This window comes from Canis lupus, chromosome 7 (genome assembly GCF_003254725.2).
Source record: "Canis lupus dingo isolate Sandy chromosome 7, ASM325472v2, whole genome shotgun sequence".
In the NCBI taxonomy this organism is placed as follows: Eukaryota; Metazoa; Chordata; class Mammalia; order Carnivora; family Canidae; genus Canis; species Canis lupus.
In genome coordinates this window covers 6,409,204-6,436,172 of record NC_064249.1, presented here as the reverse complement: position 1 = coordinate 6,436,172, position 26,969 = coordinate 6,409,204, and the positions used below count along the sequence as shown (strand labels likewise).

At 49.6% G+C, this 26,969-nt stretch overlaps 1 protein-coding gene across 1 annotated transcript; it reads left to right on the top strand.

The window, feature by feature from the left end:
* Positions 1-2,438: 2,438 nt before the first annotated feature.
* CD34 (CD34 molecule) lies at positions 2,439-26,423 on the top strand. The gene is made up of 8 exons (XM_025429786.3): positions 2,439-2,597; positions 12,941-13,123; positions 13,854-14,125; positions 15,392-15,472; positions 23,295-23,445; positions 23,695-23,747; positions 24,064-24,228; positions 24,917-26,423. Exons 1-8 carry the CDS (start codon positions 2,519-2,521, stop codon positions 25,100-25,102), a joined length of 1,170 nt encoding a protein of 389 aa, XP_025285571.1. The 5' UTR covers positions 2,439-2,518; the 3' UTR covers positions 25,103-26,423.
* The last annotated feature ends 546 nt before the right edge of the window (positions 26,424-26,969 follow it).

Here is a 26,969-nt window from a genome sequence, read left to right as displayed (position 1 = left end):
AGAGAGAGAGAGAGAGAGAGAGAGAGAGAGGCAGAGGGAGACATAGGCTCCATACAGGAAGCCCTATGTGGGACTCGATCCCAGGACCCCACCTCGATCACGCCCTGAGCCAAAGGCAGACGCTCAACCACCGAGCCACCCAGGCGTCCCAGGGCTTCTTGAACTCAGTGTGCATAAGAATCATGGACGGTGCCTACCATAAGTGCAGATTCCCGGACCTTAACCTTGATTCTGTGTAGACCACACTTTGAGAAGCTCTGCACCAAAGCTAGTCAAGAAATTCGAGTGCTAGAGACAAGTCCTTTCCTGCCTCCTGTGGTCCAGGGAGGGCAGACAAATGGCATTTGAAGTAATCAGAAGAAACGACTAAGAATGAAGGAAGAGTGGCTGCACCAGCTTGCATTCCCAAGTAGGGGAACATTAGAGAGGAAGACAAATCGTGGGGGACTCCTGACTCTGGGAAACAAAGGGTGGCAGAAGGGGAGGGGGGTGGGAGAATGGGGTGACTGAGTGATGAGCATTGAGGAAGGCACATGATGAGATGAGTGCTGGGTGTATACTCTATGGTGGCAAATTGAATTTAAATAAAATTCAAAAAATATTCTATCAAAAAAAAAAAAAAAAAGAATGAAGGAAGAGCCACATGGGCCAAATTGGTTTTCCAATCTAGCAAGGATTGTAGGCTCTTGTATTCTTCACAACCTCTCATTGGATGTGAAGCAGACCCAGGTCCTGGAGCTGAGCAAATTGAGGGGGAAGTTGAGAGAGGGAGTGGGAGAGGAGCTAATCTCTTTTCTCTATTAACTGGGAGTCCCAAGGACAAAGGCCTGATTTTAAAACGTATTTTTCAGCCATTTCTGTCCCAGCTGCAGGCCTTTAGATCACCATGTGGTCAGACCCGAATCACCATTTGCCCAAATCACCATTTGCGCTTTGAAACAGATTCATACCATACCATTGTGTTCTATCCAATTTGCATCTTTAGCCTTTGGTTTGATTGTGTGATGAAAGGCATTGTTTCCTACTTAAAGCAAAGTTAGCCAACAAGTTCAGAATAGAGAGCTTTGGCTTTTGTATTTAGACCTCGATCCACTTCTGTACAAACCGAATAATCATAGATCAGAGAAGGACCGTAAAGATAAGTCTACTTTCATGATGCTGGGGAGACTGCAGACAAGTAAATCAAGAAAGATCAGTGTGTGTGTGGGGGTGCTGGTCTGACAATCCTTCTTCTCTACTTGGGCTATGTGGCGCCCACATCATGGAGGAGAGTGGACTGGGTGTTTGTGACACCTTGTGATTCCATTCAGGACCTCAGAGCAGGTTCCCAGACTGTGCCTTATCTTACTCCTCCCTGGTGCCATCATCTGCTCCTGCCAGCCTCTTCCTCCTCCAGCCTCTACCCACACCCCATCCAATCCAGTCTGAGACTAGGCTGCCCGCCCAGCTCAGAGTTTGTGCAGCTCAGCGGACCAACATCTAGAACAACCCGTGAGAAATAGGTAGCTCCAGAGGCAGGGGCCAGTGGTAGAGGGTGTCAGGGTAGAGGCAGTCAGGTAGTAGAGGGTGGGGTGTGGGGGGGAGGGAGTCCTATTCCTGATGAAGGAGCAAGATAAAGCCTGTGGAGTCACAGACCCAGAGCTGGAGAGGGGGAGCCTGGAGAAAGGCGGACCTCTGCACCAGGAGAGTCCTTGTCTTTATGGTGATGGTGATGGGCTAAAACTATGTGGAAAATTAGGGACGGTCACAGGGAAAACCCCTCCACATGAACACAAATAGATCCTGCGGGGGGGGGGGGGGAGTGAAAAGAAAACCCACAAGGATGGTTTGGACGGGTAAAATGAATAATTACAGTCATTTATGTGTCCTGCTCACTCTTTATGCTTCATTACCATGCAGCACAGTCTCTGGGGTGACTGTCATTAAATGCATCAGATTGAACGTGGGCTCAGTTTTTACCTGATTAGCAAAATGCTCACACTCGTAAACTCGGGCCCTCGCAGTAGAGTCCTTCGGCAAGACTGTTCTGGGCTTACAGTTAAAAATAAAGAGAAACGAAAAGGAGAGAACACGGGCGCAGAGAACTCATTGGAAACCTGCCCCTGCGCCCCCCGCCCCTCCCGCCCCCCCCCCCCACCCCGACCCCGGGCGCCGCCAGGCCGACACAAAGGGGTTAAGAGTGGGGTGGAAGTGGAGCCTGAAGGAGTAGACGGGGCCTCTATATAAGGTGCAGCGAGGCGTCGGGCCGCACAGCCTCCACCCCCCTCGGCCTCCAGGGCGGCGGCAACCCCGGCCCCCGCTCCCGTCCCCCGCCTGCGGGGCTGAGCCGAGCGCTCGCGGTGGCGGCGGCCAAGCGGAGGGGCCGGCCTTGCCAGGAACGCGGAGGGAGGGGTGGGGAGAGACAGCCAGCTCGCCCACCCCGCTCCGGGCGGAGGGCGGAGGGCGGCGGGCGGCGGGCGGCGGCGCGTCCCGGGGCCGAGCGCGTCTGTCCGGAGCCGAGCCGAGCGGCGCGGGAAGGATGCTGGCGGGCAGGGGCGCGCGCGCGGGCGGCGGGCTGCCGCGGGGCTGGACCGCGCTCTGCCTGCTCAGTCTGCTGCGTGAGTACCGGCCGCGCGCCCGCGCGGGGGGCGGGGGGGCCCGGGCTGGGGAGCGGAGGTGGGGCGCGGAGCCCGGGCTGGGGGCGCGGAGCCCCGGGCTGGGGAGCGGAGGTGGGGCGCACGGAGCCCCCCGAGCTGGGGGCGCGGAGGTGGGGCGCGGAGCCCCGGGCTGGGGAGCGGAGGTGGGGCGCGCGGAGCCCCGGGCTGGGGAGCGGAGGTGGGGCGCACGGAGCCCCCCGAGCTGGGGGCGCGGAGGTGGGGCGCGCGGAGCCCCGGGCTGGGGAGTGGAGGTGGAGCGCACGGAGCCCCCCGAGCTGGGGGCGCGGAGGTGGGGCGCGGAGCCCCGGGCTGGGGAGCGGAGGTGGGGCGCACGGAGCCCCGGCCTGGGGGGGCGCACGGAGCCCGGGCCTGGGGGGCGCGGAGGGCCGGGCCCCCTCCCAAGCCCCACGCCCCACGCCCCACGCCCGCGGCGCTCCGGGCTCCGCGGGGACCCAGGCCCTTGGACGCGCGCCCCGCCCGCCGGGTCCCGCGCGGCACCTGGGCAGCGGTGGGGCGGACGGGCGCGGCTAGGCGGGCGACGCGGTGGCCGGCCAGGTGTCAGCGGGGCGGCGCGCCCTGGGCTCCCCGGAGGCCGGCCGGGCGCCGCGGTCCGGGTCGTCGCGCTGCGAGGATGCCCGCGTCCGTCCGCGTGGCCGGAGGTGCGGAGCGCAGTTGGAGCCGCAGCCCGGAGCGGGGGGTGGGGATGTGGGGGGTGGGAGACGCAGGAAAGTTTTGCGCCTGCGGGTTGATGCCCAAAGCCCAGGCCTGAGCGGCCGCTGGGGACCGCGCGCAGGCGACCCCGAGCCCCGGGACCTGAGACCCGAGACCGGGCAAGCCCCAGGTGGACCTCGAAGGAGCGGGAGCCAACCTGCGGCGGGAGGCCCGGGAGTCAGGCTGAGTTAGTGACCAGGGGAGTGTGGAATGAACAGTCCCTGAAAAAAAAAAAATCTTTGCATTTAAGATCAGAAAGTTAAATTGACAATCCCTCCCTCTTCCCACGCCCGTCCCGTCCCGCCGCAGAGAAGGTGGCGGTCACGAGTTCGTCGTGCGCCCTGCCGCCCCCTCCCCTTCGCGAGCCCCCACCCTGGCAGCTGCTCAGACTCCTTATGTCCGGGGCTTTCTTCCCCCTCCCCCGTCCAAGTTCGAAAACTAGGGAGTTAGCAGCCTGGTGGCCCCTCTTCCACTCACCCCCGCTTGTGCCTACTGCTTTAAGATCTTGTTCTCACTTTGATAAAGAAATAATAGACGCTCAGTAAGTATTTGTTCTTAATCGCTTTCACTTGGGAATAACATTCTCCCTCTCATCTCATTTAGAAGGTTTCAAACTTTGTACATTGTTCTCCCTTTTGGTGGAGATTCTACTTCCAGCCCTCTAGGGCTCCCAATTCCCTACTCTTATTGCGTCCTAAAGGCCACCCACCATGGCCCCACAGGGTGCCCTGGGCCTGCCTGCTAGGCCCACTAGGCCCGTTTGCCCTCCGTGTCCCCTGCTGTCCCCCTCTGGGCCCACGCAGGTGAAGAGAGACTCCTGGCTTGAGAAAGCTCTAAGTTAGGCTCTGGGTTGATCAGTTTGGCAGCCCCCAGACCTGCCCTCTGGGGCAGGGGAAAAACTGTCACCGAGATGCCAAGGCCCTAGACCAGGGAAGTCCCCTGGATGCTAGATTGCACCCTCATAACAAGGGTGAGTTGATACACAGCTGATCAGATGTTCCACTCTCCTTTGGCTACACAGTGTGTGATGACCTGGTCCCCGGCGGAGTGAGGCCCACCCTTTATTTTTTTTTTTAATGTCTTCAGCTGGCCAGTTTCAGTGTCGCCTTGGCCCGTAGCAGGAGGTGGGGGGAAGCAGCTTAACTCCTGCAAAATCTGAGCCAGTTATGCTGAGAATTCTACTGTCTCAGCTTTGGGGGTGACAGCTCAGGCATGGCTCCCTATTCCCAATCTTGCCAGATCACTTGGGCCAGTCTGGAGCTTGCTGTCTTCCCTGAGAACTTTCTAGGGTTTGTTTATTTATTTATTTTTTAATACTAGGAGTCCTTTTCTGTCCTGGCATACATCGTGAGATAAATAAGTGAGTGATCGTATCTTGAAATGCTAATGGAGGAACATTGCAGGAAATCTGTGCATTTTACTGCAAAATTTAGGACCCCTGGGGTTCTGTAGTTTTTGTGTCCTGTACACTGACAGAGAGCTTTGTTCTGGGGAGGTCCTTCTGTCCCCGTGAGAAGTTGACAGAAAGATGGGCACAGCAGCCAGCCAGAAGTAGACTCTTCTTGTGGTGGATGGGGCTGCCCTGGGTGGTGACCAGAGGCGGAGTGGGAACTGAGAGGCCACCAGGCAGGACTGCCATGCCACCAACTGGGAAGAGACACCTTTCAGGTTATTAGGAAACCCCATGTGGGTCAGGCTCAGGGTATGTGTTCCCTGTAAGCCCTCCACGGCCTATCCTTCCTCTTGCCATAAGGACACCCCCCAGGCCCACCTTCCTTCACATTCCTCTTCTTCCTTTGGGTCCTTCGTGCATGCTGACCCCACACCCATATCCTGTCTGGGGCTACATGTAAGAGGGGAAAAAAGAAAAGGGAAAAGAATTTTATCAGATATTTTCCAGAGGAGAGAGGACTCCACCCTTTGAATCTCTGCCACATGGCGACTGAGGAGGAGCAGCCTTGGGGACCTCTGACGAATTCAGTGGTCCCCAGGGGTCCCCCGGAGTAGGGTCAGTCCAGCTGGCAGCACCTTTTACAAATGGAAGTTTTCTTCGGGCAGCATTCCTGTTTGATAAAACACGCCTGGGCATCTTTTTTCTTATCCCTCTGGCTCCACCTCCTGGGCCTCCTGGTTCACTTGTCCTCTCCTCTTTCCTTCTCTGAGTCTTTGTCTCTGAAAGCTCAGGGCAAAGAGTGCCAAACTGCAGCAGATAAACTCGGGCGCAGAGTCTTAGAAAAACAAATTAAAAAAAAAAAAAAAAAAAAAGAAAAGAAAACGAAAAAGGAGGAACAAATAAAATTCCACCCTCTAGAGTCTCACTGCCTGATTTCCTTTAGACCCCGGGCCGGAGGGCCTGGGCTCACTTTCAGGGCCGGATGGTTACTCAGCTCCGCCGAGGGTGCCTGCCACCCTCTCTCCCGGACTTTGTCTGGTCTCACTAAATGGCCCCGAGTGTGGAGAACTGAAAATGTGAAGGTATGGAAAAAGAACAAAAACACCACCCTCTGAAAGAAAATGCTCAGAGTTGCCAGGACAGAATTTCCTATTTTTCTGGATTTTGACTTCTCTAATGAGAACATTCTCTTCCCTTCTCAGCTAAGAAATAGGAACACATTATCTACGATTTTTTTTTTTTTTGGTCCCCACGGCCCCTGAGTTTGCTGGGGAGAAAGAGGCATGCGTCTTGGGGGATCCAGGTGCGCACAGATAGGGGTGGATGGAGGTATACGTCGCAGCACCTGCACTCCGGGGCCCACCCGGAGACCAACCGCTTCCCTTTAGATGTAAAGAAAAAGGCTTCTCGGCTTAATTGGGAAATCTGCTTCTTTCCGATTTGGGGAGGGGGGGAAGACTTCAAGAACCCACAACTGAGATCTTGTAGAGAGGCAGCATCTCTAGGTGACCAGTTCTCCGCTGTGAAAGAAAATGCTTTTAACGCATCTCTGGGTGAAAAAAAACCAGGCCTTGGATGTGCAGGGGCAGACAGGAAACTGAATTGCTGGGCACGAATGAAAATAAAGTGGAATGTTGCATTTGATGGGCCCAAGACACGCAGGCTGTGGGAATCCAGAGGCCAGAAGGAGGAGGGAGAGGGCAGGGGAGGTGCCGGGAACACCAGACAAACAGTGGTGCCCGAGGGTGGAACAGACCCCGCGAGGAGAAGCTCCTTACGGTGTGCCGTGGATGCTTAGCACAGTGATGTCTGGTATTTCAAGCTTATGCCGTTGTCTCTTCCGGGCTGGGCTGTGTGATCTGGCTCCCAAAGCTTTGATACGCGCACCCCGTGCTCCGAAATAGAGGACTGGGTGCTCGGCTGGCGCACGGTGAAGCGGAAGGAGGACTGTAGCAGCCTGATCAGGGAGGCACAGAGCTCCAGAAGAGGAGTCAGTGGCCATGAGGACCACAAAGGAAGAGGGGACCAGGACAAATGCTGGGCCCCCAGAGAAAGCTCAGGAGTCTGGGGTTCCACAGTAGGTGGATGGGGGCCACCACAAGCTGTTTGCCTAGTACAGGGAAGTCCCAGTCCGCTGGTGCCCTCAGGCCGCAGATGCTTGGTTGACCCTCACGTCTCAGCTTAGGTTCAGAGGCACCACCGGAAGGCAGCAGGCTGGTTCTTCGGTTCTGTGCTGGTCCAAGATGCCCAACCTCAGCCAGATGCGTAACAGGGACGCTTCCTGAGTGCTCCCGGAAAGGATGGGTGGCTCACCACTTCCCAGACGAGTTCAGCCAGTTTTTGAAGAGATAACCCTGTTATTTCGAGCTTTTCTTTGTATCGCAGCGAAGTCAGCTTTCTTCTATCTTCTCATCGTGAACTTTAACTTCTATCTGCGATTAGAATCGGTTAATCTGCAGTGACTTCTAATCTAATTCTATTCTTGGAACGACCACAGAATGAATCTGCTCTTTCTTCCCGACAATCCTTAGCGATCTGTCTGCCCCCCTTCCCCCGCCCCAGGTTATAAGCTCCTTGAGGACAGGGATTTATTTAAATTGTGATGACACACACACCAAATCTCAGGAAGGAACCTTCTCTGATTCTGTGCTCCCCCCCTCCCCCAGCACTGAGCATGGTCCTTTTCACATCCCTGGTGCTTGTTTATGACCAATAAGAGTGAGTAAAGAAGTGAAATGAGTCTTGAAAAAAGTTATTTATTCTCCATCCCCAAATTCTTCTTTTCTGGATCAGAGGTTGGCAAACTTTACTGTCAAGAGCCACGTAGTAAATATTTTAGACTCTGGAAGCCATATGTTGTCTCCAATGCATATTCTACTCTGTTTTATTTTACAATACTTTAAGCAAGGAAAAGCCCTTCTTAGCTCACTGGACATACAACAAACAGTCTGTGGGTGGGTTGGGTCCACCAGCTGTTTGCCAACCTCCGATCTAGATGAAATAACTCCAGGCCCTCAACCATGTGAGACTTGGTTTCTAGAACTCTCCTAATTCTGGTTATCTTCCCATGGACGCTCCCTGATTTAATAAATTCCCTCTTAAAATACAACACTGAATGAGACCGCTCTATGGGGAGGTGGTTGGTGTGACCATGCCTGCCATGATCCCCGTTCAGTCTAAGTGCATCTTCTGAGCTCAGAGGGTCATGCTTCGCGCCCCGGGTAAAATGAATGAGTCTAAGGGATGCTTCCGGCACTAAGGAAATTTATAATGTAACTGAGGCGACAAGACTTATACTCAGGAAACAGCATATATGATTTTGTGCCAGATAAGTGGCGGAGAGACGTGTCTGAAGGTCCCTGGGAAACAGAAAGAAAGGGGGCCCTCGACTAGAGATAACAGCTATTTCTTGAGTGTTTACCAGCCAGGCTAAGTGCTCTATACCCCTTAGCTCCTCTGTTCCTGAAAACAACCAGGGGGGTAGGGACGGTTTTTATTCCCGTTTCACAGGTAAGGTCTAGAGAGTTGAAGAAGCCTCCTCCTAAGCCCTGACAGTGAGAACACAGTCGAGAAGCCTTTATACAAGGTCTGACTCCGGAGCCCATGCTCTTGGAGCGGAGGATTCACTGTCTTCTCAGAAACACAAGCTGGGGGTTCCCAGCAGAAGGGCCAGCAGGCTGTGTCTTCCTGTTACTGTCTCTCCGTGGGCTGAGACACCCGAGAATTCCTCCCAGAAAGCCCTCCCGGGCCAGTTGCCAGAATCAGAACAGAATGGTGGGATGGGGCTAGCTGGCCAGGAGGTGGGACACCAGCAAAAAAAAAAAAAAACTCCCACTAAACCTCAGAGGGTCTCTAAAAAGCAAGACCAGGTATATAATCTCCTAAAGCATGGGAATTTAGCTAGGGAATCGCTTCTCGGCCTTTTGGCTAAGATCAAGTGTGGAATTTAGCTAGTGAGCTAGCAGAACTTTCTGGATCTCTGAGGAGTTGTACATTCTCTTTCAAGATGAAAAGATTCTCCATTTTATTAATTGTAGTTGGAATCTCTGAAAAATGTATTACATTATGCCCCTGTTTCCTTAGTGTGCCCCTCAGAAAAAGGACTATAATTTTCATGACTCAGATGGATCAGGAAAATAATTTGGTTCTGGTACAACTCAGTGACTTTGTTAATGCTTACTAAGGTGTACGTATTTATTTACTCCTGCCGTGAATGATTCCAGACTGGTGTGGGTTTCAATCCTCGGGTCTGTTTTTCATTTATCTGTTTCTTCTTTTTTAAACTGTTGTTTCTCCTTGTTGTTTGCTTCTAAGAGTCTCTACTTTTTAGTTTTAGCGAGGCTATCAGATAACCATGCTTGTTAGAACTACGTGTAAAACAAAAATAATCAGCTCTGGATAAGTACCTGTAAGTTAAATGCATTACTCTTACTACGTGCGTTTCGTGACCCCTCTCTCTTCGGGCCCTTTGGCTTCTTAGCCTCATTTTGCCAACTTCCTGATACCTCGTCTCCTCCCTCTGTCCCAAGTTCATGACTTGAGATCAAGTAGGATATCTAGAGTCAAATCAGGTACTTAGGGAGTCACAGTTAATAAGGGTAGGATGGAAAGTGAACAGCATAAGATAGCCTTTTGTTTGGTTTTTAATTGTCCTATAAATGCTCTGTTGGGTTGGGCCTAAAGGCTGTTTGTCAGGAAGGCTCCAGTCTAGAATGGAGTGGAGTGGAGGTTTCACCAATTGTCCCCTAGAATCTAACCGCTAAGCTGCTCTTACTCCCTTCCGGAGTTGGGAGGACAGAAGCTTAGAGAAAGAAGGGTCAGCATTTGATGGTTGAACGCCATGGACGTGTGAGAAGATAGGATAAAGAGAGACCCGGGGTCAGTCTTGATTCGTGTAAATGTTATTCCTGCCAGATACAGTCTCTTCGCAGGAGCTCTAAAAAGGAAGCCCTAGAAACTGTGACACCAAGGGCCCTTGTCCCTGCTAGTCCCTATGCAACAGCACCTGGATTGGCTTGGCTTCCAGGGCCCTACCACCATGGTCCCCGGCTCGACACCCACTCACCCGTATCCTGCCCATCCCTTAGCCTTGCCTTTCTGCCCCTCCTCTTTGACCTGTTTCTCCAGGGTCTCAGGGGACATCCCTGCCCACTCCAGGCTCAGGGGTATGAATCTGAGGTTGAGGTTTCATTCCCTTCGCCAGTGGATCCTGCTATACCTGTCCCTCGGTTTGGCCAGGTGGCAGGCGGAAGGAGGCTACGGTGGCCGGGAGCCCAACCCTAGTGGATCGGTAGCTGGCCTGGGTCCAGGGTTGCTTCATTTATCTGGCACAGGCACCTCTGTCCTCAGGACTAGCAGCAGGTCTCTGCTCACATCTGGAAAAGTTCAAAACTGTTTGTCTGGGTGAAGGAGGCCCTGGGGGAGGGGGTTCAGAAGCATGACATCACCTCAGTCAAGGCCCAGCTTTCTTTGGAAAGAGAAAAGGGCTGGGCTAGCCTGAGCCAGATAGGATTCCCAGGAATTGATGTGTTGGAAGGAAGAAGAGGAAAGGGTGGGAAGGAAGGATGATGTCAAGGGGGAGTTCCAGTGGTGCCTTGGAATGGTACCAGGGGAGGATGATCCTTCAGTTCCATGTCCACATGTTCCCACCACCTGCCCCCTATGGTGAGTTCATACCTTAGGGGCAGTTGGCTAGGTGGATGCTATCTAAGGGCAGAGGAAGACTGCATCTGCTTCCTCATCTATTTTATTTTGGAAAAATAACACCCACCTAACCCATGTGTGAGCCCATTCCTTTCTCTCCAAAAGTGTCGGGGATGCATCCTGACCTTTAGCAATTTAGACTCACTGACCCTCTTGCTCCTTCTACTCAAGTGTCCACTAAACCTCAAGGGGCCCCATTGCTTCCTGCCCTGCATGAACTGTGGCCTCCCCTCTTGGCCAAAACCTTGGTGACTCAGGTTCTTATCTCTCAAATGGAGATGGTAATATCACCTCTTCCTCACCTGCACATAATATTAAGGTGTGATTGTTGTCCTTGCCATTACTTTCAGTCTACTTGCAGCAGGTGGGGAGAGAGGCAGATGTGGGAGAGGGAGACTTTTCTCCACTGTTAAGGGTGACATTCTTGGTCCCAGGTTAACTGCAATGAAACTAAAGCCCAACTTCCCTCTTGATGCTGAGGGAAAGAAGAGGTATCATTCTACATTGTTATTTGCCTGGAAACCTCCAAAATATACAGGCCTAGATCTCAATCAGGAAAATTTAAAGACCAGCTTTAGGGTGGCCTGGGATCCCTAGGGGCCTTTCCTTGAGGGTAGTTCTGCTGGGCACTAACCTGTGGATACCAAGTCCACCCCTAACCTTTATGGGGCCCAAGCCAAGAGTAGAATGGAGACCCTCTTTCTATATGTCTGGATACTCCAAGGTTATCCATCAGGCCTATTAGCTTATAAATGAAATATCCTCGGGGCGCCTGGGTGGCTCGATAGGTTAAGCATCTGCCTTCAGCCCAGGTCATGATCCCAGGGTCCTGGGATGGAGCCCCACATTGCGGGGGTGACGGTGGGGGTCCCTGCTCAGCAGAGAGTCTAAGTCTCCCTCTCCCTCTGCCTCCCCCCCCCCACCAATTCATTCTCTCTCTCTAATAAATAAAATATCCACTATCCTCTTGCCTTGAAAAATATACCTTCATGGCCTCTTGGAAAGCCAAGTTTGTTTTTGGGACCCTGTCAGTCTCAGAATTCAGAGCCGCAGTGTGGCTGAGGAGGAGAAGATGGCTGGCCCTTGACCCCAGCCTGTCCCTCTTCTCTTCTTTTTTTTTTTCTTTCTTTTTTCCCTCTTCTCTTCTTATCCCAACTCTGGCACACGTTGTTGGGAACCTTGCATGCATACATGCAAGGGACACACCACCCACATGCTTAATGTGTAACTCTTCTCCTTGAGACAGCCACCTCTTGGCCACCCTCTCACCTTGGGGTGCATACCCTGGTGCTGCAGTTCACGCTTAGAAGGTTGGACTAGGAGGAAGGATCCCATAAAGATCCTCAAGGGAGTAAAGAACCCTTCAGACAAAAAGTTCTAGGAGTTCTGATCCCATTGTATGATCTAGAAGAGAGGGTATCTTTGCTGCCCCATGAACTCCTTATGATTTGGGGCAGGGCAGAGGAGAAGGTGGGGGAACAGATTATAAAGCTCTAAAGCTCAGGATCCCACCAGGAAGCTTCTCCGTCCTGGGTGTAAGGATGGCAGTGATTGGTACCCCAGGACTCATGGAAGGGCAAGGACCCTCAGGAAGATCTTCAGAGAATAATTAAATCCAGGAACATTATACTACATCGATTTAATATTTGTCCTTAATTCTCCCAACAATCCATGTAAGAAAAGACCCTCACTTTAGAGATTGGTAAACTGAGGCACACACGGACACACACACATGCATTAAACTACATAGTTATGAGCAGAGCCAGAACTACACTATCTTCCCACTACATTTAATGAGAAACTAGGCCTTACGTTCTCTAGTTCACCCGCTGGATTCCTAGGTCAGAGCTTCTTGAAAGAAATCTTGGGATGGCTCACCGAATTCCTCAACAGAAGACAAGGAAGATGGGTTTGCAGGCCACGAGGGAAAGAACAAAGGGGGTTTGGGAATGGGGCAGCCTTGGACAGAGAGAAGATTTTTAAGGGGATAGTGTAGAGATGGCATGACTCTAGTGATTATTACAAGAGTATATTACTCTAGTGGATGGAAAGTGACAGAGAGGACGACACATTAAAAAGGAAAAAAGGCATTTCCTCTCCCGTATTTTAGATTCTGTGATATTTATTGAGATACAATTTGATAGTTTGATATTTTAGTTAATACATTGCAAACATTGCCTTGCATTCTCATGTGGCTTTAGGTGGTTTGTTTTTTGTTTGTTTTTGTTTTTTTTACAATTTTTTATTTGTAATGATTATGGTATGTGACGTGCATATAGCATTTATCCTCTTGTAATTCACTTAGTTGTTCACAACTTTTCCCTCCTATAAATAGGACTATACGAGACATTTGATGCATACAAGCTTTTCCTTCCTTATTTTCTTAGGGAAAATCCAGTGGTGAGAAATGAGTCACCTGTCCAGAAGGATAATCATGATGTCGTGAGGCTCCAGGATGATTTAAGTACTGACTTTTTCTCCTTGTTTCTCCTTGTAGCCTTTGGGTTCACAAACACGGAAACCGTGATTACTCCTACCACAGTGCCAACCTCCACAGAAATAATGTCAGCTGTTTCTGAGAATACATCCAAACGGGAAGCCATCACACTAACTCCTTCTGGAACTACCACCCTGTACTCTGTCTCTCAAGACAGCAGTGGGACCACAGCAACCATCTCAGGTAAAGAGGGTTTGTCTCAGGCCCCAGAGGGATGCTGCAGTTGCTTGGGTAAAGCATTAGGATGTTTGCAGACCACCCGCAGGGCTCCTTGCCCCCTCCGAGAGAAACGTAAAAGCCCCATGAAATATGGTTTGTGCAGCATGCTTAGGGGACCCTGAAGTACGTTCCTGATAATTCCTCTCTAGTGACAGCTTTCTCAGGCTAGCGCTTTGGCAGCTGATCCTGATCGGTAATTCTCCTTGTACCCTGCCCTCACGCTGAGTTCAGATCAGTGATAAAATAAGGATCAGATGAGGACTCCCTAGAAATCTCTGATCTCTTCTAACTGAAAGAAAGTATGTACAGGTTCAGACTGGTTTTTGACTTCTTTAGGGTAGACCAGAATCCAGGTCTGTCAAAATCCTGAAAGCACTTCTAATGACATTCTCAATTATAGCGATGGTTCCCGCAGCTGGGTGGAAATGAGTTTGGTAAGGGTTAGGACGTGAAGTAACTCTAAACTCTCCCAAAACAAAACAAAACAAAACAAAACAAAACAAAACAAAACAAAACAAAAAAACTCTCCCAGTTCCCTCTTCTGGTTTGAGACCCATGCCAATATCGTTCTCTATAAGGTTTTAATTTAAAACTGGTGAACTGAGATGCGTATGTGTGTGTGTGTGTGTGTGTGTGTGTGTATGTATTTATGCAAACATGTGCTCATACCCACTTGTGTTTTGGTCTATTTCAGAGACTACAGTCCATGTCACATCTACCTCTGAGATCACCCTAACGCCTGGGACCATGAACTCTTCTGTTCAGTCGCAGACCTCTTTAGCTATCACGGTATCTTTTACCCCAACCAACTTTTCAACTTCAAGTGTGACCTTGGAGCCCAGCCTGCTACCTGGAAATGGTTCGGATCCCCCCTACAACAGCACCAGCCTTGTGACATCCCCCACGGAATATTATACATCACTTTCTCCTACCCCAAGTAGAAATGACACCCCAAGTACCATCAAGGTGTGTGAATTGGGCCAGCAGTGGCAGACTGCCCCAGTTGCTTCATATGTATGCAAACTCTCTCTTCCCTTCAACCTCTCCTCATCCCAACCAATGAGATTTGGGTCATGTAATAATTAGCATGGAAAATATGCTGCTTAGGTGCTCCTGGGTAGCCCAGTCAGTTAAGCATCCGACTCTTGATTTCAGCTCTAGGTCATGATCCTAGGGTTGTGGGATCAAGCCCCGTGTCAGGCTCTGGGCTCAGTGAGGAGTCTGCTGGAGATTCTCAATCTCCCTCTCCAAGTGCCCCTCCCCCTTCTCACATTTGCACTCTCTGTGTCTCTGTCTCTATAAATAAATAAATAAATAAATAAATAAATAAATAAATAATCAATCTTAGGAAAAAAAGAAAAGAAAATATGCAGCTTAAATATTGCTGGAAAGGACAGACAAGGAGTGGAGACAGGCAGCTGATGTGGGGTTATTGCACTTCTGGAGAGTGCCAAGTAAAGGAGGTCTGCTGTGGTTCTTGCTAGTACCTCTCAGTCTGGGCTTTCACCAGGCCACCACCTCCCTTTGGGCATATTTGAAAACCATCCTCCATTTAATGGGACGACTTTTCCAGAAATGTTTGAGACAGCCACCATTTCCTCTATAGAGAGGGTTTGGCAGTATGTCAGGCATAGAGGAGCCATGGAGAACTGGGCAGACCAGGGATAGTAAGCTGGGCCTTGGGGTCGGTGGCTATCAACAGCTTTCAGCAAGAAGGGTAGAAAATATGAGGGCATGGAGCCTGGGGTCGGGCATGAGGAACCTGCCTGGTTTCTGTTTTCAAAGCAACCAGAATAGGAATCTGGAGAGTCCTAGGGGCCTGGAAGAAAAGGAGTGTCACCATTTCAGCCTGGCCACCGTATTATCTGTTTGCTTATAGGGTCTTCCTGCAAGTGTATAATCCGCTGCAGGGAAAACAGCCCCAGTGGGACAAATTCCTCCCCTCTTCCATTTCTGTACCATCCAAGCTCATGTTTACTAAGACTGCAAATAGCTACTTGCTGGCAAGCCTGGGCTAGTAACACAAGTTTTGATTATCTGATGGGGATGGGGATGAGATGGAGGAAGGGAGTAAAACCATTATATAGCTCTAGTCCTCCAACATTTTAAAATTTCCTTTTTTTCCCTAAAACCTCTTAAGGAAGGACCTCACAGAAATGAAACTGGAAAAGAGGTGGGGGGAAAAAATGAAGGGCAAAGATACTAGCTTATTTACTCTGTGTTTTAATACAGGGAGAAATCAAATGTTCCGGAGTCAAAGAAGTGAAATTGAACCAAGGTATCTGCCTAGAGCTAAATGAGACCTCCAGCTGTGTAAGTCAAACTCCCCTCCACCTCACCCCCATCCATCCTTTCCTCTTCCCTCTTCTCCCACAATCCTTAAGCCATCTATAGGACTGGACCAGATGGTGGTGGTGGTGGGGAGACTTAGCTTGGTCAGGCACCTTCCTGCACTGAGCTTTGGGTTTAGGGAGTAAGAGGCCCCATCTGGTGGGCAAAGAAGGCAAAGACAATTTTATTAAATTTAGTTGTTAACTTTTCCCATTCTCCCTAGTACGTTTAATATGTACATTGGCAGATTTAAGTTTGCTTTTATGTCAAGAAAGTCCTTAGTGAAATATAAACTAGTAATCTACCAATTTGTTTATTGACACATAACTCTTTAATCCACATAGAAAGAATGTCTTTGTGCCATAATGCTATATTTTCCATATAACCATCATTCCTAACATTATTTATTGAGTGATCCCCTCCGTTGTTGATTGGAATGCTGTTTTTCAGCTTCTATTAAGTTTTTATACGTCCCAGGACATATTCTTTAGAGGTATTTTATTTGTTTGATGTCTTTTTTCTTTTTTGCCTGTTTTAAGTTTTGAAAAATTATTATACTTTTTTTATTATACTTTTACATTGTAGTATTTTAAATATCCAGCAGGCAGGTCTTTGCTCACTACACTATAAAAAATGTATTTTTCATCTTTTTTTTTAAAGAAAAACTTTAGAAATATCTTGTCAAAAAATTTTTTAATGTAAAATTTTTGTTGGAACTGCTGTAAATCCCTCTATTTTTCTGGTCTTCTCTTGTATCGTTCAGCATATTGTCTTTTCAGTTTTTAAAAACGAAAAGCTGGGGGATCCTTGGGTGGCGCAGCGGTTTGGCGCCTGCCTTTGGCCCAGGGCGCGATCCTGGAGACCCGGGATCGAGTCCCACATCGGGCTCCCGGTGCATGGAGCCTGCTTCTCCCTCTGCCTATGTCTCTGCCTCTCTCTCTCTCTCTCTGTGACTATCATAAATAAATAAAAAATTTAAAAAAAAAAATAAAAAAATAAAAACGAAAAGCTACAGTTTTTTCTCTGTAGGCTTTATGGACTTTTAAAGGTTATTTATAATATAGATTTCCCATTAAATATTCTAATTGGTCATTGTTGGTATATTAGAAAGTTGAGTTGTGAAATTTATCTTGGGCTTAGCCATTTCCTTTAACTTGCTTGTTAATTCCTAGAGCTTTCTAGTTGATTTGTTTTTGTTTTTATGGCAAGCTATCATGTTATCTACCCCAATGCCCTGTTTTCCTCTTTGTCTTTAGTAGTTAGACCTTGTTTTAGTTTCACGTCTTATTGCTTTGGTAAGACTATACAGCACAGTGTTAACTTTTAATGGTGATAGCAGACGTCCTTGCTTTGTTTCAGTAAATTTTCCTGACAGTTACAATTTCCTCAACAAAGAATGGAATGACAGGACTCTTCCTATTCACTTGTAGGGAAAAACATTTCCTTACAAGTTGGGAATCCATTTAAGGAACCCATATATGCATAGATTGGAAAGGACCTGGGTAAACTGTTGTCTGTAGAAAGCATTTGGCCATTTATATTTGTCCATTCCAAAAACGCTTTATCTAACCTGTGATTATCAGGGAGGTCGTTCTGACTCACGGATCTTTGAAAATTATACCTGAGGTCTGTTTAACCTAGGACTTCAAAAACAATGGGAATTGCAAAGACATAAGTCCACACAATAGAATAGCAGTGCAATTTGCAAAATGGCAAACCTGAACATGAATATGCAATGTACAAGTAATGCTCTGTGTTTCTGATGCTGATTTTCAACTCTACTTAATTTTTTAAAAAGTGGCCAAACCCTTTGCTAACTATAGCTATTAAAAAAAGCGACTTTTTGTTTTGTTTTGTTCTTTAGTGATACCCTGGTTAAGCACTTGTTTTCCTGTGTATCACACTTGTCTGTGCCAAAATGCGGCTTCTTTGTACCACCGATTTAGAACTAATTGCAGAGCATTCTAAGTGTCTGTCCATTCGAGGTTCACAATTAACTAGGGTCATCATACAAGACAAGTGCCAGAAACTTACTGCTACTCCAGAAATAATTCCTCTTACTATGCTGTGGTTGCTTTTTCTCTGTGGCCTTTACTGTGAGGGGAGGATCTGTGAGTAGGGATGTGGAAAGATAGCAAGTCTTCCAGTATCCAAAGAAGGCTGCTTCGCTCTTGACCTATGGTAGCACCAGGTCCTGCTACCATTTCCTTGGCCCCTCTGCCACTCTCAGTCCCCCTTTCTTCCTGAGGACTCCTCTGCCCCAGCCTCCAATCAGCAGTGCTTCCCCCAAGCTCCCCAAGGTAACGTTTCCCCAGTCCTTGCTCAGAATCTTTAGCCAAAGCTCCTGATGGTGTTTCGGATTCCTTTTCCTAGAGTCCTCACGCACGCTTGTCTGATAACCAGTCTGTTCCAAGGGCTGTGAGTGGCGGGATGCCTGCTTACTTGCCTTAGGTTGCGTTGGTACTTGTGGTGTCAGAGGGTTCTGGTTCTAACCATGGGACTGGCTCTAACCGTGGGACTGGTTCTAACTGTGGGAAACTCAAGCCCTACTCACAGCCTAATGAGAAGCATGAAGGATTTGAAATCCCCTAACATCAAGTCTTTGAGTACCTGTGTAATGTTGGCATGTTCCTGCCTTCAGTACATCCCCATAACAGAAATATGCATGCATGTTCCCAGCTATTCAGACACTCACACTGCCCTGGGACCTACTGAGTATCCAACCTGTTAGCTCTCATTATGTGGATCGTATAGGCCTATCTTCTGTACACGCGTCTACAAACATTTATTTCTCAACTACTGTCCTTTTGCTCCCCATCCTTCACCCCTAGGCAGAAATCACTTCCATCAGCCAGTGGGAGGCAAGGCAACCCCACCCTCTTCTCAAGCACCTGCTACCTCATCTTAGAGTCCTCATTAGCAGGACCTGTCACTCAGAGTCTAACTTTCACTCTCCCTGTCACAACATTGGGGTAATCTAGTTTTTGTGGTTATGGTTACCCAAGTAGTTTCCAAAATACAAGATTATCTTTTCTTACTTTATTTTCTTATGCTATGCTTGTTTATCCAGGGGAATCCACCAAGACACTTTTTAATGGTGGTAAAATACACACAACATAAAATGTACTGCCTTAACCATTCGTAAGTCCACATGCAGTTCAGTGCCATTAAGAACATTCGCATTGTTGTGCAATCTCCAGAACTCTTCGTTGTCCAGGACTGAAACCCTACACACATTAAACAACTTCCCATTCCCCCCCAACCTCCTAGCCCCTGGCAACCACTAATCTGCTTTCTGTCTCTATGAATTTGGCTACTCCAGGGACCTCAGGAGTAGAATCATACAGTGGTTATCTTTTTGTGACTGGCTTATATCACATAACATCATGTCCTCAGGGTTCATCCATGTTGTGGCTAGTGTCAGAATTTCCTTCCTTTGTAAGGCTGAATAATATTCCATCGACATTTTTTTTTAATTTTTTTTAATTTTTTATTTATGATAGTCACAGAGAGAGAGAGAGAGGCAGAGACACAGGCAGAGGGAGATGCAGGCTCCATGCACCAGGAACCCGACATGGGATTCGATCCCGGGTCTCCAGGATCGCGCCCTGGGCCAAAGGCAGGCGCCAAACCGCTGCGCCACCCAGGGATCCCTCCATCGACATTTTGTTTATCCCTTTATCCACCAAGGAACACTTGGGTTGCTTCCACCTTTTGCTATGGTGAATAATGCTGTTATGAACGTGGCTGTCCAAATACCTCTTTAACACTCTGATTTCGTTTCTTTTGGGTGTATACCCAGAAGTAGAATTGCTCAGTTACATGGTAAATCTATTTTTCCATCTTTGACCACTCGCCATACTGTTTTCCCTAGCAGCTGCACTATTTTGCATTCCCAGCAACAGAGCACAAGGGTTCCGATATGTCCACATCCTCACAACATTTGTTAGGTCCTGTGTGTGTGTGTGTGTGTGTGCATGTTTTTGTTTGTTTGTTTGTTTATAGTAATCATCCTAATGGGCATGAGTGGTATCTCATGGTGCTTTTGACTGACATTTCCTGATGATTGGAGATATTGAACATCTCTTTATGTGCTTATTGGCCATTTGTATATCCTCTTTGGAGAAACCTCTACAAGCCCATTGCCCACTAATTTGTTTTTTAGAACTACCTTTCTTTAGAGCCACATGTGTTTATATGCAGAGGTTGTATTTACTCAGCTAGCTCACATCACCCTTGTTCTGTCACATTGACTTCATCTAAGGCAGGCCGCTTCCAACCTCCAGATCATATCCACCAGCCCACGCCTTCCTTGCCCTCTGCCCAAACACTAAAGGTCCGTTTCCATGCAGAAAAAAAAAAAAAAAAACTTACAGATGGAGGATAGATGAAGACAGTGTGTCTCCTGGAGAGAGCCTGAGGTCTGGAGGCAGCCTAACTCCTTGCTCACTTACTGTGTCACTTGTAGCGGGCCCTTCACTCCAATCTCTAAATGGAAACAAGGTTTTTACCTGCAGTGTCAAACTCACACCAAAATAGATAAAATGAGGGAGAGAGAGAGAGAGATTGAGAATTGATCCTAAAAATCGCAAAACTGGGAAAAGTCCTACGGGTCATTTAGAAAAATACCTGTCCCTCCCTCCCCCCTGCTCCAAAGCTCAACATGCTTCTTTAACATGTTAAGAGTCTTTGCGAAGTTTGAGGATGCTACCCAAGGAAGGTTAGATGGTTTTATTATAGTAGGTATTATTTTTGCAAAGGAACATGAGTGAACAGATGTGGCTAGGGGCTCACAAATCTGAACCTCATGAGCAAAATGGCAAAGGCTGTGGCTTCCTCCTGCCCACTCTCCCATGATATCTGCCCACAGCCTCTCTTGGGGGAGGATGTTTATTTCAAGCATCCGGAGAAGCATTGTGCTTTGTTCAGGATCCACCTGCTACTATCCAGTTCCAAACACAATTCACTGATGCTGTTGGACTCCAGAGTGGGAGGCTGGCCACTGTTATTCCCTTGAATTTAGTCCAAGAAACTAAGCAAAGGGTGGAGGGACCCCATTGGAGGCCAAACCAGTTGGGATGTTAAGTTGAACAACAATTCGCTGAGTTATTTTGTTTGTTCGGTGCTAGGCTCAGCATGGTCTGGGTTCAAAATTATGAAACGTACACCCACTGCCCCCATTAAGGAGTCTTATAGTCTAGCCAGGGAGAAATGACTATGACAGGAAGGCAGACTATGGTCACATCTGAAGCGTGGATCCTAGGGGATATGGCAAAGAGGTATTGCCGTTATGAATAGTAACAGTACTAGCTGCCATTTGTCCAGTGCCCATTAGGTTCCGCCCACGCTCCTGGGCCCTCTTCATACATCTCCTCAGTCACAGCTCAGTCTTCAGCGGAGGAACCTCACACTCAGACTAGTTGCATGACTTGCAAAGAACCTAGAAAATATAGCAGAGGCAAGGTTGAAGCCAGGCTATGGAAGACAGGACCAGCTTCATGGAGGAGGTGGGATTTGAGTGGAGTCTTGAAGGATGGGGAATCCAAGGGAGAAGGTGGTGGTCTTCCTTCTTCTTATAGCCACGGTTGTGAAGGTCGCAGGCTCTCACACACTTGGGCTTCCCATGGTGGGACATCCCCCACCCACCCCTCTGAAGGCCTTTCCCCACCAGCTTCTCCTGCACACATTCTCCCCGTTCTTCGACGCCTACCATGACATGTTTCCACTAACGCCCAACCTGATGTGTGCTCGCCCTCCTTTGAATGTCCGTAGCACTTTAGTAGTACCTTCCTCATCATACTTAACATGGAAGGAGCTCTGTCACCCATCTCTTTGTGCCTCAGTTTCTTCATCTGTCAAATGGGCAGAATAATAACACCCATCTCAAAGGGTTATGCAAAGCCTAAATAAGTCAATAGGCGTGAGGCACTCAGAACAGTGCCGGACACGTAGTAAGCATCATTTATTTTCATGGCCACGTATGCAGACTGAGAGCTGTGACCATGTGGAGTTCACAGCTACCCCCACTCCCACCCCACCCCACACGTGATACACGTGCAGAGATTTTCACTCAGTATCTTCCAGTTGGAGTTTCATAAATGTCAGAAGAGGTGACCAGAGTTGAGGTGCAGCTTCTTAAGACTCTGTAGTTTGAGGAAAGTGCCATTTTGTGTGGCTTGTTTAGATTGTGCAGGAGCCCTGTCCCTCTACCTCTCTCCAGAAGGAGACATATTTCAACCAGAGACCTCCAGAAGCCCAGAGTTGTCCAGACAGGGACTCCCCTCCTCCTCATCCAGAAGGCATGGTGTTTGGGAGGGTGTGGTGCTCACGGGGAAGCAACGTAAGGCTCCCCAAAGAGAAAGAGGCCTAGGGAAGAAGGAGCTACTGGCCATATCCTGAGGTGTCCAGACTGCCCCCAGCAGACGCTGTTTTTAAGAGCTTGATTTTTCCAGAAACAGAGCCTCTCTCCAAGTACTTCCTTCGAGACCTTTCTCTGAGGGGTGAAGCAGCAGTGGCCTGAGAATTCATTTTTCTGTGACCTTGGCTCTTGAGGGCCTTCTGAGGCTACCTCTGGACTCCTCTGTCTGTGACCTAGAGGTTAGCTAGCCCTGCTCTTTTGGCCTCACCCGAGCCCGGTGAGTTCCTACTCAGCTCCCTTAAATTCCAGCTGAGGCTTCAGGCCAATCCTGACTTTGCTCCTTGTGTGGGAGCAAAGGATCCTGGGTTTTTCTGCCTCAGGCCACAGCAGTAGGAAAATACCCAGGCTGCTTTCCAGGCTGGGAGGGCCCCAAGGAGCGGTGCCGCCCCACAAACAGGAAGCCATCTCCTCCACGGAGGCTCAGTTCGGATGCCCCCCACACGCCCCAGCAGTTTCCCCCCCAAACAGGAAAGTTGTCGGAGCTGTTCAGGCATTTCCTCCTCACCATCTGCCATCCGGACAGAGGAGAGAGTCTTGGTTTCGGTTCCTTTCCTGTGCAGGGGTGGGGGTGCTCTGATTGGAAGCTGCTGGAACACATCCTGGGACTCATGAGAACAGGCTGTGGAAGGCCACAGCCGGTGTGTCCAGTTCCTCCCGGGGCCGGGACTCAACTGTCCAAGAATCATGAGAATTTCCCTCTCGGGGAGGCTGAGTTCCCGAGTCCTAGAGACCACCAGCAACCTGGAGCAATCTGTGAACCCCACGTAAAACTGGGTCCCATGCCGTTCATGAGAAAAAGGGGACGGGAGAAATACCCCATTTCAGCTGGAGCTGGGCTCTTCAGGAGCCCCCCTGGAGGCTAAGAGGGAAGGGCCCTCGGATGCCCGAGTCCATAGCCATAGATTTGTGCTCTACGCCTCACTTCCCTTGGCTTTTCCTCCAACATTCGGGGCTATTGTAACCTTGAAACAAAGGATTTTCCCTTCATCGGCGACACATTATTAATATTTTCCGTGATTGGCAATTTATTTTGAGTTTAATTTGAAATAACATATGCATGGCCCGGGCAGTCCTTCAATGAGATCATGTTTCCTGAATCTGTTCTCTGACACCTTACAGTGCCACCCATGACACTGATACATATACGTTTTGGTACTGGGACATTTTTGAGTTTTTGTTTTTTTTTTTCTTGTTGTGTTTTTGCATATATATAGGTCACAGGATTTTCCCCCAGTTAAAATTTTAGGGAAAAAAGAAAAAGTTCTTCTTGTTTAGAGAGTAATGGGGTGACTTGAATCAGGATCCCTGACACTCTGGATGCCGTTCTGGGTGCATTAGTAGTTTCATATTTCATCTCCCGCTCGCCATTTCTCTCTGTCTGCCCAGGAGGACTTTAAGAAAGATAACGAAGAAAAACTGACCCAAGTCCTGTGTGAGAAGGAGCCAGCTGAGGCTGGGGCCGGGGTGTGCTCCCTGCTTCTGGCCCAGTCTGAGGTGAGGCCTCACTGCCTGCTGCTGGTCTTGGCCAACAAAACAGGTAAGGGGTGCATCTGTCTTGGGCTCTGGGGAGCAAGCAGGGCTGAGCTTAGAGGATCCTAAGAAATCTAGTAACTGTGCTGAAAGAGCCCTCAGGTGCTAGGGGACAAGAGCCTGGCTGACTTTGGGAGAAGCTCTCCTGAGAGGGCCTACCCTGGCCATCAGAGCATCATCTAGAACATCACAGGGGGGCACAGCAGGATGATCTTTTCCTGATTCTAGATTCAACAGTCCCTGTTTCTAATTCTAGAACTTTTCAGTAAACTCCAACTTCTGAGAAAGCACCAGTCTGACCTGAAAAAGGTAAGTTCTCTAAGATGATGGGAAGTCTCAGAGGGAATATGGGTCAGGGGAATTCACTCGAGGAGGGGAGAAAGTAATTCTTTTTTCTTGACCTCTTTCCTGTCTCTCCATCCTTCTCCAACAATCTTTGCCTTTCTGTGCTTGAAACAAAATTTTATGGTGCAGCTTGTTTAAGGGATGGCAGTCTGAAATCCCATTTCGAAAAAATCCCTGGGGTCAAAGTCTTCTTGTGTGCACCCCCTGTTGGGCCTGGAATGGGCTGCAGAATTCCCATCCCACAAGTGACAGTCTGTCTTTTCTGTGTCTTCCCTTCAAGCTGGGGATCCGAGACTTCACTGAACAAGATGTTGGGAGCCACCAGAGCTATTCCCGCAAGACCCTGATTGCACTGGTCACCTCAGGGATCCTGCTGGCTGTCTTGGGCACCACTGGTTACTTCCTGATGAACCGCCGCAGTTGGAGCCCTACAGGAGAAAGGCTGGTCAGTTTGGGGGTCCAAAGCAAAGAAATTGAGGAAGATAGGGGTCTTCTGGGGAGGTCCCTAGGTGTCATGAGGAGGGAGGAGAAATACCAGAAAAGGTGCTTCTGTGCCCTTACACGTTGACGTGCATACGCGCACATTACCATGTCCATGGACAAGTCTGAATAATGCGTGGCAGATTAGGAAGGGGGCACTGACTGGGGTCAGGCCACCTGCTCACTGTGGCGGTGGATGGCTCATGTCATCTATTTATGATCTTGCCTGGGATAGTTTGGCTGGGTACAACCAGAACAGGCTGCTAAATCAGCCACACTTATCAGCAAGTATATTAAGTGCCCATGGGTGCCACCCAGCTCTGAAGAAGGGGGCATACGGAAGGAGAACCTCCTCTTCAAGTGTTCTGGATGAGGGAGGACAAGACTGGGGTTTGACTCCTGGCTACATACTCTGGGGAGGTCATCCCATCCTGGGGATTGCCTGGTTTCTGGTGGGAACTGGTTATTAAGTCGCGGTGGCACCATGTGGTGCCTCTCCTCTGTCCTTTCTCCTTTAGGAGCTGGAACCCTGATCGCTCTTCAGGAAGAAAGGAGTCTGCACATGCAGCTACAACCCCCACTCTCTCCCCCACCCCCCACTGCCTCAATCCCCTGCTTACCAGATAATGCTCCTTTATTTATACACTGTCTAGGGCGAAGACCCTTATTACACGGAGAACGGTGGAGGCCAGGGCTATAGCTCAGGCCCTGGGGCCTCCCCTGAGGCTCAGGGAAAGGCCAGTGTGAACCGAGGGGCTCAGGAGAACGGGACCGGCCAGGCCACGTCCAGAAACGGCCATTCAGCAAGACAACACATGGTGGCTGATACAGAATTGTGACTCTGGGGGGGGAGTAAGGCTGGGCAGGGTCTGGGGAAGGGGCCCCTCCCAGCACCTGACCACATGCTGCCTCTGTGCTGGAGCTGCCACCACTTACATTCTAGCCTTTCCTGCTGCACACACCCTCCGAGGCCATTCCTGGGGCCCTGCACTGCACCAGGCCGAGGGGTTCTCTCCATCCTGGGGCCTGGGAGGTAACCCCTACCTTTTATACATTCATCTCACTAAGCCTAGAGTCTGGTCTCCTTTGAGAAAAGACATGAGGGAGACGTGCCAAAGTATAGAGAAGCTACCAGAGTTGGGGGGGTGGGGGGTGATGATCTCACATCATTCACGTGTGGGCTTCTTCCCTCTTCCTCCTCTCTGCCTTATTAAAAGAACTTCCAGGGGGAAGCATGGCCTTTTCTGGGCTACAATGTCCTCCTGGGAGGCTTTGTCTTTTCCTGTGTCTTCCTCATGTCTGTCTCCTCTACTTTAGGGAAACCAAAGCACCTGCTCCTTTGTAATGCTATAGCCAGCAAGACTTGTTGTCTTAAACCGTCTCCCTTGTGCTCACACCAGCTCACTGTGGATTCAGGCACCGGCTTCCCTCATGCTCTCCGGGCTCCCTGAGCTCCACACCTTCTCCCTGCACCTCTGTGTACAGAAGCCTGCACTGTTCTCTGGCTGAGCCTGGAACGAGACTCCAAGTTTTGAACAATGTCTTGTGTCTATGTTTGGGAGACAGCATAGGGATGCGTGGACACATGCGTTCCTATCTTTGGGGACAAATGAAGGAGAGGGGATGGCTCAGTCCTTGTCTCTCTGGGGCTCACAGAGTCTCATCTTGGGCCCCCGTTTCTCCCTGTGAGTCTCAGTGAACGGGACCAAGGGACCAGATCTTGGAGCCAAGCCTCTTGACCCATGCACCTCTGAAGAAGCCCCTCGCTCGAAGGCTAGGTCCTGGCCTTGCCCTCTGATCCTGATGGCTTCCTCCTTCCTCCCTCTGACTCCTGGGTGAGCTGTGGACTCAGACTCCCAGCAGACTCCTTTCTGTCTCAGCCTCCCCGACCCCAACCCCCTCACTGTTCTGTACCCCCATATAGTCAGGGCCCCCGACATCTCCAGAGGACCTTCATCACAAGCCATCTCCTCTGTAGGTGGCCCAGGTTCTCATTTATTTTTTTAGGTATTTTTTTTTTCCAGAGGGGTGAGCAGAGATCTTGGTTTCAATGACGGTTGGAAATAGAACTTTCCAGAGATAGGAAGACTGGGTGGATTTTATTTCTGAATACAAAAATGGTGTGTGTAAATACTGTAATTAAAGTGATACCGAGACACATCTGTTCTGTGTCGCTGCCCCAGCCAGGTGTGTCTGAATGCCACGGCGGTGTCCCTGGTGTCCTGGTCAGACCCGGCCAGACTTCCCAATGATGTGGTAGAGAGGGGTGACCCTGGAAAGAGGTGGGCCCATCTCGGGGGATACAGGCAAAAGCCAGGGTGCTGCCCCTTGGCCAAGTGTCCCTATGGGTGGGGGGGGTTGGAGGAGGGTCACAGGAAGGCTGGATGTTTCTAGTCATAGAAAGACAGACACCAGAGCGCAGCAGGCGCCTTTAGGATGGAGGGTGGTGTGCTGAGGACGTGGGAGCTCGAGCTGTCGTGAACACCCTTCTGAGAAGTGGCGCACTTTGGTCACTGGATGCAAAATACGCATAAGCAAGGGAATGAGCCCCGTGTAGCGTGTATTTTCACACCACCTCCCACCCGAACTGGGAGCAGAGCAGGGGAGGCAGGTAGGGCAGCTTCTGCTCCCCAGATCTGGCTGCCAACTCCAGGAGGGGGTGGCTCCTACCTTCAGCACCAAGACACCAGCCTAACTGCAAAAAAC

Excerpts from the sequence above, each read along its gene's own strand:
- CD34 (XM_025429786.3), top strand. The coding sequence starts at position 2,519 with ATGCTGGCGGGCAGGGGCGCGCGCGCGGGCGGCGGGCTGCCGCGGGGC. Across the intron at positions 13,124-13,853 it reads GACCACAGCAACCATCTCAG|AGACTACAGTCCATGTCACA; the intron begins GTAAAGAGGGTT and ends GGTCTATTTCAG. Across the intron at positions 15,473-23,294 it reads TAAATGAGACCTCCAGCTGT|GAGGACTTTAAGAAAGATAA; the intron begins GTAAGTCAAACT and ends CTGTCTGCCCAG.